At 39.1% G+C, this 16,304-nt stretch overlaps 1 protein-coding gene and 1 pseudogene across 1 annotated transcript; both read left to right on the top strand.

Annotated features, from left to right (window-relative positions):
* Window positions 1–267: 267 nt before the first annotated feature.
* LOC124251853 (olfactory receptor 52D1-like) lies at window positions 268–1,218 on the top strand. Its single transcript, XM_046684754.1, has one exon. It carries the CDS (start codon window positions 268–270, stop codon window positions 1,216–1,218), a length of 951 nt encoding a protein of 316 aa, XP_046540710.1.
* Window positions 1,219–10,259: 9,041 nt separating this feature from the next.
* Window positions 10,260–12,303, top strand: LOC124252275 (putative olfactory receptor 52P1; annotated as a pseudogene).
* Window positions 12,304–16,304: the final 4,001 nt, after the last annotated feature.

Raw genomic sequence — 16,304 nt, 5'->3', positions numbered from 1 at the left:
CAATTTTCACATGTCAGAATATTTATGCAGCAGTGTAGAAGCTTCACTGGAGGATAGAAATCCTAGAAGGGGTCATATTAGTTACAAAGCTATTTTAGTGACCCAGCCAAGAAATGGGGAAGGCATGATTTGGAGTAGAATTGGTGGGAATGGAAAAAGGCAGGAAATCGAGTGGATATGTAGGAGGAATAAATGACATCTAGGATGACTTAATTTCATTTTCTAACCACTTTTAGAAAGATAAAGGCTTCTGTTCTCTGGATCATTATGCTCTCTGCATCTGTCCCCAATGACACCGCCTTCCATCCTTCTATATTTATTCTACTTGGAATCCCTGGGATGCAAGACCAGCACGTTTGGGTTGCCATCCCCTTCTGCTCCATGTATATCCTTGCTCTGGTTGGCAATGGCACCATTCTCTACATCATCACAAGGGATAGAACTCTGCATGAGCCAATGTACCTCTTCCTGTGCCTACTTTCCATCACTGACCTGGTACTCTGTTCAACCACATTGCCCAAAATGCTAACAATCTTCTGGCTTAGATCCCACATAATTTCTTACCCTGGCTGCCTCACCCAGATGTTTTTTGTTCATACAGTCTTTGCCACAGAGTCAGCTGTTCTCTTGGCCATGGCATTTGACCGCTATGTGGCTATCTGCCGTCCACTTCATTATACATCCATCCTCAATGCCACAGTGATTGTGAAGATTGGTCTGGCATGTGTGGTCCGTGGCCTTCTCTTTGTTTTCCCCTTTGTCATCCTCATTGAACACTTACCTTTCTGTGGACATCACATCATCCCCCATACGTACTGTGAGCACATGGGCATTGCTAAGCTGGCCTGTGCCAGCGTCAAGCCCAACACCATTTATGGTCTCACTGTGGCACTTTCAGTCACTGGCATGGATGTGGTCCTCATCACCACATCCTATGGCCTGATCCTGCAGGCTGTGCTGCGCCTGCCCTCAAAGGATGCCCAATTCCGAGCATTTAGCACTTGTGGGGCCCACATTTGTGTCATTCTTGTCTTCTACGTTCCTGCCTTTTTTTCCTTTTTCACTCACCGCTTTGGCCACCGAGTACCTCCTCGTGTCCACATTGTACTTGCAAATCTCTATCTCCTCGCGCCCCCTGTTCTCAACCCCTTGGTCTATGGCATTAACACCAAACAGATACGCCTAAGAATATTTGGCTTTTTTATGGGGAAGAGATAGCTATGCTTTCTACATACCTTGACGACCATGGGAAAAGTTATAATTAATGTCCTACCTTCTGCAGCACCTCTTATCCTGGGACTAGAGTTGCTGTTTCTGATAATCCCAGCAAGCCAGTATCATGTATTATCTTAGAGTTTTTAAAGTATTTAGAACAACTCATTTATACCTGCTACATGTACAGAATATCATTTTCCTGTCAAACTATTGTATGGTCTGCTAATGCGCCTGTAGGTCTTGAATCTTCCTAGGGAAAAGTGAGGAGCCATGGTAGTACTTTTGACAGTAAGAGCCAGAAAAAGTTATTCTCTCTATGCACAGAAAACCAAGTGCTGGGGGAGAGGGAAAGTAGTCAAAAAAGAACTATTTTCTAATAGCTTCATGAAATTAAGAACACACTCCCCCCTCACACACACACACACACATTGACTGATTGATTGTTAGCACTTTTTTAGACCAAGTGTGTTTGCAGCAAGAGCATCAGCCCTAGGGCAGAAATGGCTGTGAGAACCCAGGATCCTCTGGATCTGGGATTAGATTTTAAACAGATGAACGTAACTGCTGGGTGAAAGTGTGAGAAGTCTGAAAGCACATATATCAATGGGAAAGGCATAGCACAAGTTTCTCAAGGAATTACTTCAAAAGATGACACTTCGTAGCTAATATACTCATCTCATGACTGTTGACTTGTGCATTTTTCCTGATATGTGCAGCGATGAGCTTCATATGCAGATGATTTTGTGGGCCACTGTGGACTCACTGTGGAATTTTGTTTACCTCATTTAGTCGACAACACTTTGGGTATATAAGAATTCCCAGGACACAGATTTTCCTGCTAATGCTAGCCAGGGTAACCCAGGATAGTCAGGATTGACAAGTGTATTTCTCCAAACAGCTGGCCTTCATGCGTTATAAGTGTCAGATAAACAGAGGAAAAAAAAAAAAAAAAAACTTATTGTGTTATTATAAAATACATGTAACATAAAAGTTGTCAGTTCAACCCATTACATTGTGCAAACATTACCACTATCTATTCTGAAAATTTCCAAAAATTTCATTAGCAAAAATAGAAACTCTGTAACCATTAAGCAATAACTCCTCATCGTTAGCTCAGCTCAGGCCTTGGAAATCTCTAATCTACTTTCTGAAGAGAACAAACCTTTTGCAAGAACCTTAGAAACTGCATTCATTTATTTACTCTTGTAGTTGAATATCTCATTCAAAAGCATGGTTCAGGGGGCCAGCCCAGGGGTGCAGCAGTTAAGCTCACACATTCTGCTTTGGCTGCCCGGAGTTTGCTGGTTCTGGTTCAGATTCCAGGAGTGGACTTACACACCGCTTGTCAAGTCATGCTGGGGCAGGCATCCCACATATAAAGTAGAAGAAGATGGACACGGATGTGAGCTCAAGGCCAGTCTTCCTCAGCAAAAAGAGGAGGATTGGCTGCAGATGTTAGCTCAGGGATAATCTTCCTCAAAAAAAGAAAAGTATGTATTGAGGATTAAATATATACTTGGCATACTAGACATTGAATTTCAGGAAATTCACACTCAAGGGAGAGAAAAAAGTAATTACAGCAGAATATGGTATTTGCAGAGACAAGGTATAAAAGATACTATTAGAGCAAGGAGGAAAATATGTATATGATAAGATAATTCTATTTTTTTCTCACAGTAAAGTAATCACTAATTTTATTATTTTTATAGTGAAGTAATCATTTATTTATGATCCATCCTCATTCTAATGCTTCTTTCCATTGGGCTGAGACAAAAATGTATAACCTGTTCATAACTTGAGTACATATTTTTAGTCTTCTCATGGTTCCTATGTTGAATAACTAAGCCATTTCTGTGAAAAATTCTTTCAAAAGTTAATTGTAATAAGGTACTTCCAGTATATTGGATAAAGGACAATTAAACAACTGTGACAACTGTCTCCTCTGTTGGAAATCATTGAAACTGACCAACCTAAGACCACCAGGAACATATCTATGGTCAAAAAGTTAAATTTACTGATTCTACTCTAGAAGAACCTTTGTGAAACCCATAATAGAGAGTTGGGAGGGGATTCTTATAGTTGTGAAGTTTTTTTTAATGATTTTAAGAATAGATCTTGGAAGTTTGGGGGGTTCTAAATTGGATATGGTCAAGAAACAAGGGTAATTTGGTGATTGTATCTTAATATTTTTTACCAAGGAAATGTGAGAATAAATGTGGGCTGGGTCACATTGGTAAAGAAAAGGCAGTGACTCATGTTAGCCAGGAGAGCCAATTCTGGATTGGCCTTCTCTCTGTCTTCCAGATATTGTCACAGAGTGGCCTCTCCATGTGTTGATTATCTCCTTAGGCTTTGTTTTTGTTCATTTGGGAACGATATGGACTAACTGCTGGCAGGGATTTGTTTTTTGCTCTCTCTATTCCCCTTTTGCCCCAAAGTAGATAAGATCAGTCTGCAGAACGTTAATTTGTATGGTCCATACCCACACTGTTGTCAGAATTTTATTGATAGAAATGTTGTTCAGAAAACATAGCCTGAGTTAGTCCTGTATGTTTTTTTGTTAAAGGATAAACTGTTGAATTATCTGATATAACAATATCTATGCAATAGCATTTAAGACTCCAGACTGGGTACATTGAACAAATGCAATACAATTACCAGAAGCTAAATGATTATTAGTCCATGTAACAGGCTGTGGAGCCAGGAACCTATATCAACGAACTCAGGCCACAAGAAGCATGACAAAAATCCATTTTAGTATATTCTAGAGATCCAGGAGATTATTTCTTAAGTCTAGAGACAGTCTGTTTCACCTAAAATGTGCATTCACATAGATGCAACAGAAAGTCCTAGATACAGTGAAAACATCCAGGCTAATGGGAAAATGGTTAGTTAGGAAGAAAGGAGAGAGAATTAGCCATAGATTAATATGGAAAAATGTTACACTTACACATTGGGGCAGGGGGTGGAGGGTAAGAAAGGTGATTGAAGTCCTATCACTTTTAAATAATTTTTAGGTTCATATCAATTTTTATTTCCCAATCACATTTTTGCATCTTCTGGCTGTACCCAAAGACAGACTGGAGTGCTTGAGCTCAACAGGTGTAAATTCCTCAACAGGCTTTTCCCTTTTTGGCGTGACTCTGGAAGTTTTCAGAGAGGAGATTTTTGAGTCTGATGCATGTTTACAAGCCTAATCACATCAATTAAAAAAAGCAGATCCTTGGCTACATTGTTTACTTTTTGTTTTTAGTGCTTCACAAATAAAAATTATTGTGCACATCAAAATCTCCCCCAAAGACTAACCATGGGGCAGCTTATAAGAGAGCACTGAGAGAGGATTTTTACAGAATTTTGCATTAGTCAGGTTTTCCAGGGAAACAGAACAAATAGTATATAATTGATTAGATAGATAGATAGATAGATAGATAGATAGATAGATAGATAGATAGATAAAAGAGGATATTTATTGTGGGAATTGTCTCACTTAACTTCCCACAATCTGCAGTATGCAAACAGGAGACCCAGGAAAGACAATGGTGTGAAAAAGAAGAAGCCAATGGTGTGAGTTTCAGTCTGAGGCCTACAGCCTGAGAACCAAGAGCACTGAAGTTCAAGGGCAGGAGAAGATCATTGTTCCAGCTCAACCAAAGAGAGCAAATTGTCCTTTCCTCTCTATGTTCTATTCATGCCCTCAGGGAACTGGATGATGCATCCCACATTGGTAAAGTTAATCTTTACCAATTGTATGAATTCCAATGCTAAGTTCCTGCAGAAACACCCTCATGGAAACACCCAGAAATAATGTTTTAGCAGTTATTGAAGCAGCCCTTAGCCCAGTCAAGGTAACACATAAAATTAACCAGCACAAATTTTTATTGAGTTTGTAATTGTCCTTTTGCTACATTATTTTTAAAAAGAATAATGGAAACAGGGATGAATCTGGATTGGGAGTATTGGAATATCTATATCTATATATTCATAACTATGTATCCAATTTGTCTTATAAAAATGTTTAAATTTAATAATGTTAAAAATGATTTTAAAAGATGATAAAAAGATAATTACACCAATATATCCCATCCTGCATGCTCTTATTACAAAATGATCTTGACACTCTGCTGAGAGATAGAAGCTATGTTCCTTCTCCTTAAATATGGGCTGGCCTTAATGACTTAATTCTAGGAAAAATAATGTGCTGGCAATGCTAATATGTGATTTGCTTCTGAAGCTGGGTTATAGAAGGAAATTCAGACTGCTTTTTCTCCTCCTTTCCCCCTCTGTCCCCTCTTCATTGCCCTCCTTCTCTCCTCCACTCCCCCGCTTCTGATTTCTCTCTCTCTCTCTCTCTTTTACATGTAAGTATTCCAGCTTCCTTGAAGCTGCCATGATATCATGTGGAGATGGAGAGAGATTAATGAGGATTTCTAGCTGTTCCATCACTTAGCTATTTAAATCCTCCTATCCCAGACACCAGATTCTGGAGGAAGTCAGTATTCAGATGATTCAAGAACCCTTTCTGAGGCCAAACAGAGCCAGCCTTTGAGCTGCCCCAGCCAGGACCCAGGGAAGCAGAAACAAACTTTCCCTTCTAAGCCCTAACATTTCAGATTCACGAGCAAAACAAAGGCTGTTGCTTTAAGCTGTGAAGCTTGAAGTGGTTTCCTACACAGCAATAACTGGAACAATGTCTAACATAAACAATTTTCCTTATGATTAATAATGGTCTAATAAAACTAAGAAAATTCTTGTCTACCCAATGTTTATAGTTACCTGAGGTGGGCCAAACTGCAAATCTGAGGGAATAGTTCACCTAAGACCACCCTCACTTTGAACATCACCAACTAGTTCACATGACCCCGGGACCACCCCTACTTCAGAATAACTGGCTAAATATGTGGGGGTCGCCAAGATCACCCTCATGTTCAATAATTTTCTATAAAAACCCACAAAATTCAAGAAAGCACTGACTTATGATTAAAGTTTTATTATAACAAAAGACATAGATTAAATCAGCAGAGGGATGAGATGCATAGAACATAGTCCAGGAAGGATACAAATGAGGAGCTTCTGGTCATCTTCTCCCTGTAGAGTCATGGATGGGTGCTACCTCCATTTGTCACCATTTGTGACTATACACAGAGTACTTCCAACCAAGGATGTTCACTTGAGCCTTTGGTGTCCAGAGTTGTTGGGGTTGCTTATATGGTGATTTTTATTCCCCAGACTCCCCAGGTCAGGCTATACCTGTAGTCTCCAGTTCTTCTTGACATCAGAACTAAGGTGATGTGACCCAAAGCTCCCAATGTAGATCATATTGATAGACTATCCAGTGGCCAAAGCCCCCAGGCAAAATAGAGGCATTCCTGTGAGACAGGACACTGCAAGGGCCTAGAGATCATCTCCCAGGAGCTGAGGAGCTGAGGGCAAAGGCCAGACCTCTCTTTGCATAAAGTTAATTTTTCACTACTGAATAGTACTTCTGAAATCTTTTGTTTGTTTGGTGTTTCATTTACATTTTTTCACTAATTTTGATCCGAAGGGTAGAAGAAAGAAGTTTCATTAAAATATGGTAGGATATATGTACACCTCCTCTAATCACTTCTATTCAATAATGTGCTAAAAATCCAAACTGACATGATAGGACAATAAAAAGAAAGAGTTTTAAGATCACAAAGGAAGAAATAAAAATATAATTATTAACAAATAACATGATTTTTCTACAGACGAAACCTATAAGACTCAAAAATAGATTTTTAGAACCAATGATATTTCAAGAAATTTGTTGAATTTGAAGAAACAAAACCCAAAAGTAATTAATTACATTGTCATATAAAGCCACCATTAGAAACAGATATTTTATGTTATGATTGATAATAGCAATGAAATCTAAGTACTTATAATAAATATAATGGAAGTGTACATGGCTTCTATGTTAAAACAATTAAGAAAGGAATTAAAAGGTATTTTTAAAAGGTCAAAAAAGGTGCCAGCCTTGTGGCCTGGTGGTTAAGCTCGGTGTGCTCAGCTTTGGTGGCCTGGGTTTGGTTCACAGGTGTGGACCTACACCAATCGTCAACCATGCTGTGGCAGCAACACAGACAAAAAATAGAGGAAGATTGGCCACAGATCTTAGCTCAGGGCAAATATTCCTCAGCAGGAAAAACAAAAATGAAAAAAAAAATGAAGATATATATTACAAAGTTCATGGATATGAAAACTGATAGGAAAAATAAAAATACTGAAAGATAAGGACTTGTGCTTATCAGAAGAAATATGGATAGCCAATACACTTATGAAACAATCCTCAACAATCTGAGTAATAAGGAAAATGCAATAAAAACCACTTTAACACCACTTGGATTGGCAAAATGAGACCAAATATCAGATAATACTAACGATTAGTAAGGATGTAGAGAAATAGGAACAGTTATTTACTGCTAGTGGGATACTAAATATGAATCAACCACTTTGAAGATAAATTCATAAATATTTAGAAAAGTTAGAGAGATGCATATCCTACAAACCAGAAATTTCACTTCTAAAATATAAGCCCAGGAGTCACACTGCACAAGTGAACAAGATATCCTTATATAAGGATATTAGTAACAAAATTATAATCATAAAAACGTTGCAAATAACATATATGTTCATCAAAGAAGAATGAATGAATTAAATATAGTATCTTCATTCAAATAAACAAATGAATTAAATGTGGTATCTTGACTCAATAAAATATAGCATTATCGTATGGTACCTGAAAATAATAGTAATAAGTACGCTTTATAGGAATAATAAATACCTCACCAGACCTACATGCATCAACATGAATGTATCTCACAAATACAATGCTGAGCAAAAATCAAGCTGCAGAGACATGATGATTTACGCCCTTTATATAAAACAAAAATATGCTTTAAAATTTATGATTTAATTTTTAAGATTCATATTTATACAGTGAAAGCGTAAAAAATATAACGTTATGAGAATTATAATGACACAATTCATCTCTGAAGGATAAGGAAAGCAAATGCCACATGAAAAGCTACACGGGAAGCTCTTACTGTTTTTTGTGATATTTTGTTTCTTAGTCTACATTGTGCATATATAGATGCATGAAATGTTATTCTTTATAACCTTCGTGTGTCCAAAATAGATTAAAGTAAATCTAGATTTGACACTAGAAGAAATAAAAAATTGTGAGTGATGTGAGAAATAAAGATATAATTATTACTATATAATTATATTATCTATGATCTATCTTTTCTCCAGTGTTTTGAGATATTGTCTTTATTATATAATATATTGCATATATACTTGGGTATTTGTATTGATGCTATTCTATTTAAATAATCTGTCTATTTCTGCACCACAGCCTCATTGTATAAAGTACAATTTTATAATACATTTTCATCTCTAGTAGGGTAAGTGCCATTCTGTTCTATCATTATTATCTTCAAATGTTTGCTCTTCCAATTTACCTTCAAAATCATTTTGTCAAGATTACAAGCAGAAAGAATCATTGAAATTTCTTTGGATTTTCCCTGAATTTATAAATCCATTTAAGGAGAAGCTATAGCCTTTAAATGTAGGTGTGGTTTTGATGTTTATATAAACAAGAAAACAAAAAAAATGTAATATCTTGTGAAATAGGATATATATTTACTTCATAAATTATTTCCTTATTCATTCATTTATTTGACACATGTATGCTTACTCTGTGCCAAACATGATGCTAGTAATAGGGCTGCAGGATTTGGGGAGAAATCAGACCAGGGCTATTATCCCAGAGTTGTATGATTATCCAAAAAGTGAGGTTGAAAGTTGTGACTGAGGTGAGAGTCCTCTGGGCAATAATTTAATAGAACTTTTGGGGATAGTCTTCAAGAAAATTTCTCTAGAACTTGTATTCAGGTATTTGATAGGGCCAAGTATATAAAAATGGGAGAGCAGGGCAAGGATTAAATGATTATTTTGAGTTGCTACCTGTCATTATAAACCCATCAGACCACCTTGGGAAGGGGAGGAAAAAATGACTAAGTCTAGGATTTCTACATGTTATTAGAGCCACAGCTTTGTGCAGGGCATACTATGTGGGTGTGTCTTTCAGCAGGTGCATTGTGCTTGCCTATTTAGGTTGATCTTTTCTTTCTGTTGATGTATTGATTGTTTATTTATTTATTTATTTATTCTGCCACTCACTTTCCTCTGCCACTGTTTCGCTCTTACTGACCCCTGGTTCTGAACAAAGTCTCCCCACAGGGCCTCTGTGCAGACAGAACTTGCACCTATCAAGTTTTAGAATCTGGCTCTCTGAATCCTGCTTCTGTTTAGTCTTTGAAAGATTTTGTGACTGTTTTGTTTTGTCTTGTGCATTTTGCAGTGGACTTGGCAAAATATTTTCTGAAGACTTTAATACCTTGCTTCCTCTGGACTAACTAGAGAAGAAATATGGTCACATTTGGACCAGAAGTTGAGGGGATGATGGGACACGGGAGGCTGTGGGGGCTGAAGGAGGAGGTGGGAATTGCAGAAAATGTCCTAGGGAATGTCTACGGCAAAGCCGTTGCCCTGAGAAAAAGCTTAGAGTGAAAATAAGAAAGAGGCTAGGGATACACAGAACTTGAAGCTGCTAACACAGTGTTACCAGGGTATCCCACAACAGAGGTTGTACCTCTGTGCCTTCCTGAGCATGACTACTACTCCAGCCATTGAGTAAGGCCCTCCCTGGTTCTCACACATACGTATGCTTGGGAGTGAGAGCCTTCAGGATACCCTGCCAGGCCCTAATCTAGCTCAGACTCAGCTTTAACTTCACCTTCTCTTTCCTCAGGCTCCTCCCAGACTGGCAAAGACTGGAATATTCCCAGAATCCTTATGTCAACCAGCCTCATTTCCTGGGAAGTCAGGGAAACTCCAGGGTCAATTTTACTCATAATAGTACTGGTGCCTTGTGTGTGTGTGTTTGGGGAAGGAGGGAATAGCAAGGAGCTAATTCTGGGCACCCTGGGGACCTTTACTTAAGTTACTTGAAGGGACACATCATGGGTTCTGGGTACCCAAAGGTAGTGAGTGGAGAGATGCAGCGCCATGAATGTGCCCTCCAAGAGCTGTATGTATGTTTGCTAAGATACAGCTACATACATCTGTACACACGCACACACATAGGTTTGAAGAAGGTGTCTGGGACTGGCTTCCCACTCTCACATTGCCTCACATTTAGGTAAGTGATTCTAGGTGAGGGTGGGCTTTATATTCACATTCTGGTAGCATATTCTCAGGTGCGCAGAAGCCCATCACCTGCTTCATTCCTGATCATTATTGTACAGTTCTCATAGAAAAGGTGCCCATAGGCCACATATCTATAGAAAATATTTGTTATTTAATTTTTGAATGAAGGATTCTGTTATAAGCTTTTTTTTTTCCCTCTGCTTTTTTCTCCCCAAATCCTCCCAGTATATAGTTGTATATTTTAGTTGTGGGTCCTTCTAGGTGTGGCATGTGGGACGCCGCCTCACCATGGCCTGAAGAGCAGTGCCATGTCCGCGCCCAGGATCTGAACCAGCGAAACCCTGGGCCGCAGCAGTGGAGCACGTGAACTTAACCCCTCGGCCACGGGGTTGGCCCCCTGTTATAAGCTTTTAAGTTACCTTTTTTCAAAAAAAACTTTTTGTTGACCTATTTGACCTCTTGGTTGCTGAGGGAGGATGTAATACTTCATCAGTTTTTCTTTGTATTTCTATCCAATTTTGTTTCACATACTTCAGGTTACATTATTTAAGTGGATATACATTCAAAAGTATACATAATATATTATTATAAATTTAATGGCATACTGTGTTAATGAATAATGAATCAATTTGTCCTTAATAAATCATTTATTATCAAATGCATTCTTTCAGATATTAATGTTGTTATACCACACTATTACTACCGCAAAACTACATCATACTACTATACTATATGATACATAATATCATTTCAGAATCATTTTTGTGAATCTTAATATTCCAATTCTTTTTTCTACTTTGAAAATCTTGATTCCTCTTTAAATTGAGGCTCATGTAGTTACTTAATTACTCTTCTCAGGTACTTCACCAGGGTGCCACCATGACTGCTTGCAATGCCACCCAGGGCCATCCTTCTTCCTTTATTCTCCAAGGCATTCCTGGGATGGAGGACAAACACAGATGGATATCTATCCCCTTCTCTTCCATGTACTTCATCACCATCCTTGGGAACTGTACCCTCCTTTTCACCATCTCAACAGAGCGCTCACTGCATAAGCCCATGTTCCTGCTCCTCTGCATGTTGGCCCTCACAGACCTGGGCATGTCCACAACCACCATTCCCAAGGTGCTGTGCATCTTTTGGTTTGGCCAGAGTGAGATCAGCTATGAAGGCTGTCTGGTCCAGCTGTTCTTCATCCACTCCATCTCTGCTTTGCAGTCTGCCATCCTGATGACCATGGCCCTTGACCGTTATGTGGCCATTTGTGAGCCCCTGCGCTACGCTACCATCCTTTCCAATAGTCGCATTGGGCTCATTGGCCTAGTGAGTTTAGTGAGAGCCACCCTGTTCATTCTCCCCATGCCCATCCTCCTTCAGCAGATGCCCTTTCATGCCAAACATGTCATCCCCAGCACCTACTGTGAGCATATGGCTGTGGTGAAGATGGTGTGTGTGGACACTACAGTCAACAGGATATATGGTCTAGTGGTGGCCTTGTTGGTTGCTGGGCTAGACATCTCAGCTATTGCCTCATCTTATGTGCTAATCATCCGGGCTATAATGCGGCTCTCTTCTAAGGAAGCCCACCACAAAGCAGTCAACACCTGCACCACACACATCTGTGTCATGCTTGTCTCTTATACTCCCTCACTATTCTCTTTTCTCACTCATCGCTTTGGCCGGGGAATTCCACCCCATGTCCACACCATTCTTGGCAGCCTCTACTTCATTGTACCTCCAATGCTCAATCCTATTATTTATGGAGTGAAAACCAAGGAGTTTAGGGACAAATTGGCCAAATATGGGTGCTGGAGAAAGGAGCTCATGACCCTTGCTCATGGTCAGAAACCTGTCTGATCATCCAGCAGTGGTGGATATGAGGAAAAAATGTTAAGTGGATGCAGTTGCTGGGGGAATTGGATAGTGGTAGAAATAAGTCATATTGGCAGATTAACTGCCATAATCCTTGGACAGAGAGGCTAAGACATAGGGGACCTCCCTGTTCTCACTAATTCCAAATCAAGGCAATTATCTCCTATGAAATGAAAATAATGATATATTCTCTCCATACCTGACAGGGTAGTTGGGTAAATTATATGTGACAATGTATGTAAAAGCACTTTGAATAACAATATGCAGTGAACACATGTGAAATGGGGTGGAATGTTTCCATATGCAAAGAACATAAGAGCAAACAATAACTTGCCCACCACTTTGCCAAGGCAAGGCCAAGGTATGTGTAGACGTGGGTGTGTATTTCTATTTTTGTGTTTAAGGAGAAGTGGGAAGTGGAGATTGTTTGGAGGGAGTGAGAAGGGACAGGGAAAATACAATATTGTACTTAGAGTCACTATTTTATTATCCCTGCTGCAGAAGCCTACATTTGGGCAGCGGGACTTGTTGCTTCCTTATAGAACTAGGAAATATGAAGAGGAAACATCTTCAATTCCTAGAGAAATTCAGAGGAAATGTAACAATGGGGAGCTCCTAAGCTTAAAAGGTTGATACGCATTTTAACTAATTTTGTGCTTGTAAAAGCTCCTAAGGTCAACTCTCCCATTTGTCTCAACTAATTCCAGCATCTGACAAAAATCTCTTACAAAGAAACAATTCTCAGAATGTTTTGTTAATGGTTATAATAATAAAAGTCACATTTATACAGGAAATCTTTGGTTACAGACCTCTGCAGGGCAATTTCTCTGGAGTCCAGGAAGAAGTCACAAACAAGTACTTACGGCAGCCTCGTGGAGCTGAGATCCTGTGCCCAGATATGGGACTTCATTAAGTTCAGGGGTTATTGCTTATCACTTCTAGACAATGATTTGGGATATCATGACATATTTTAAGATGCACTAAATTTGAAGCCAGAAAGATTCTAGTGATTTCCTTACATTGTAGAACTAACATATGAAGGCAGTATTCAGTGAAAAAGACACCTACCTTTAAGGCCACATGGCCACTATTTAAAGTAGATTCTTACAATATTCAAACCAGAGGAAAATAAATGAAACTTCTCCAGAAGGTGGTACCAGCTATAACAAATATTAATAAAGGCTTCCAGTACACTGAGCAATTCAACAACAAGGGTTGAGAAAGATGAGATATTTCAGAGCTTGAAATAAAGGGCACAACCTTCAGGAGGAAAAAAATTGAGAATTGACTGGGAAGTGCCTTTTCTATAAATGGACAAAACTCACAGGAGCAGTAATGATTGAGGAACAGAGTACTGCCTATCACCTACCTGAAATGAATGCCAAGAGTAGCTATTTAACCCACTACAAACATACAGACCCCCCCAAAAAAAACTCTCAACAAAATATTTTGTAATTATTAACTTAATGACAAATAGGTAGCAGGTTGTGAAAAGGCCTGAGGCACTCATTACCTACAAGCTGTGGTAGGCACAAAACTTTCTTTCCACTAAGACCTGAGAGTGAATTCTTTTTCATCTGATTTAAATGGAATTCAGGTAGAGAAGCAGAGCCCATATGCTACAAAACATTTTCTACCTCTCATATTTATTTTATTGTCCTTTTGTTTTTTGGTGAGGTATTTTGTAAATATTAGAAGTCTATTTTTACTGAAATTATGGGCAAAAGTTTTATTAACACTGGAACATAATGCATATTGTGATAATTGTGCCGACAAAGCTGGGAGCAGCAGCTGATTCTGGGAATACTGAAGGAACTGAGAAAACAGGAAGGAAGGCTGACCGTGTCTATTCTTTCTTTATTGGGCTTTTTCTTTCTTTTTTTGGGGGGCGGGGAGGGGAAGATTAGCCCTGAGCTAACTACTGCCAATCCTCCTCTTTTTGCTGAGGAAGACTGGCTCTGAGGTAACATCCATGCCCTTCTTCCTCTACTTTATATGTGGGACACCTACCACAGCATGGTGTGACAAGCAGTGCCATGTGCACACCCAGGATCCGAACCGGTGAACCCTGGGCTGCCGAAGTGCAGCATGTGCACTTAACTGCTGCACCACAGGGCCAGCCCCCTTTTTTCTTTCTTTAAATATGCTACTAATCTATGATTGATTGTTTTTATGCAGTATGAACTTGATTGCTCTCCTGTGGGCCTGCTGGAAATGTGACAGATTGATACTGAACCTAAAGTGAGTTTGCTCACCCATTGCACGGCAAGCCAATCTCTGACACTGGGTGTGCTGGAAGAAAGTAGGAATTTTATTTTTGCACAGCACTGAGGAAGGAGAGAGGGCAGCTAACACTGAAATCCCAAACTCCCTGAAAAGCTGAAAGGAAGGATTTTTATCTGGGGTTTTAGGTAGGGGACAGGAAGCATATGGCCTTGCTCTTCAGAGCTTTCCCACCAGCCTGTCTTTGGCCTTGAGACTACTTGCAGAGAGGAGGGAGCCCATGACCTTGCTGATCAGCAGCTTCCCCACTAGCCTGTATCTCTTTGCAGGGAGGAGATGATCCAGGTGCTTGTCCTTGGCAGTGTCTGTCTCCATGGAGGATAGTGGATTCTGGATCCAGGAAGCCAGAGAGTAAGCAGGAAATGAGTGTTTTGGTTTTAACCCCATATATGCTAGGTTTAATGTGGGGAAAGTGATATCAGAGTCAGTATCAAGATGACATTAATATTAACTAGTTTTTCTTCTCATGCCTATAGAATTGTTCCTAGTCATGAAAAAATGAGAAAAATGTTCGTATGTTTGATATTTTGGTAAAGTTTACATCACTTCCTGCTTGTCTATTAGGTATTTGGAGGTTGAATTAATGCAGGTCCACTTCACTTTCATTATCCCCATTATATTTGGAGAATTTATGACTTGAAATGGTCCCAAGCCCCAAATAAATTATAAGGATTTATACAAATAATTATATAATAGTAGTTATATAAGTAAATAAATAATTTCTAATAAATTATGACTAGAGATTAGGGTATTGGGAAGAGATTTTGTCAGCATTAAAGAGTCTAAACCTGGGCTCTCCGGAAAGCAGAGCCTAAGACAAGAGCTTGCATAGAGGTGGTTTATTTAGAAATGTGATCACAAGGCATGGGTGTGCAAATAGGCGGAGTGAAACAGGAAAGGAAGAAAAGTTAATGCAAGGATTTTTAATCAGTTGCACTTTGATAGTGGAGACTGATGTTCAACCCTGCCAGGACCATCCAAAGAATCTTTTGAAATACATTTCAGAATTGTCTTTCCCAGGAGAAGAAATGATTTTATCCAATGGCTCATGTGGCGCTCATAGCCTGCCCAGCAGGTGTTAACTCACCCATAGTTCCAGGTTGTGTATGCATGAGGGCGGAGCTGGTTGCTGGAGGCATCCCAAATCATGGAGTTGGGGAAGCTCTATGCCAAGAAGCTGCAGGTACTGAGCACGAGGGCTTCTGTCTAATTACTCCTGCATGGAACTGATATGATGTTGACCAAGGGAATTATGAAGTGGCATGCAAGCATTGTCTAATGAAACAATCTACATCACCAAGACCTCATAGTAAGCTGTGGACTTTCTTTGAGATGAATAAGGGGCTCACCCTTTGAATGCATCCAATCGAATTAGTATTTTAATTTTCCAAATTTTAGTAATGAAATTATCCCTCTCTATTAAGATAAGTCAATTTTCACAATTGCAGCCAACTCAGGTAACCCAGAAGATATTCTTTAAAAAATACTTAAAAGGATTCCTAGAAAGAAAAGAGCTTCTACAGATGTGTGCTCTTTTACTTAACCCTTCTTTCTTTCTGAATCTTTTTTTTACACAGAACTAAATAAGAATGACTCTTTTTTTGCTATCTATTTTTCCGTTGTTAAAATAGTACATGTACATGGTAAAAGCAATCAAATGTGATAGTATATACAATGCAATGTAAAGGTCTTCCTTCTACTTC

This window comes from Equus quagga, chromosome 14 (assembly GCF_021613505.1).
Source record: "Equus quagga isolate Etosha38 chromosome 14, UCLA_HA_Equagga_1.0, whole genome shotgun sequence".
Taxonomy (NCBI): Eukaryota; Metazoa; Chordata; class Mammalia; order Perissodactyla; family Equidae; genus Equus; species Equus quagga.
This window is presented reverse-complemented; position numbering and strand designations above follow the sequence as displayed.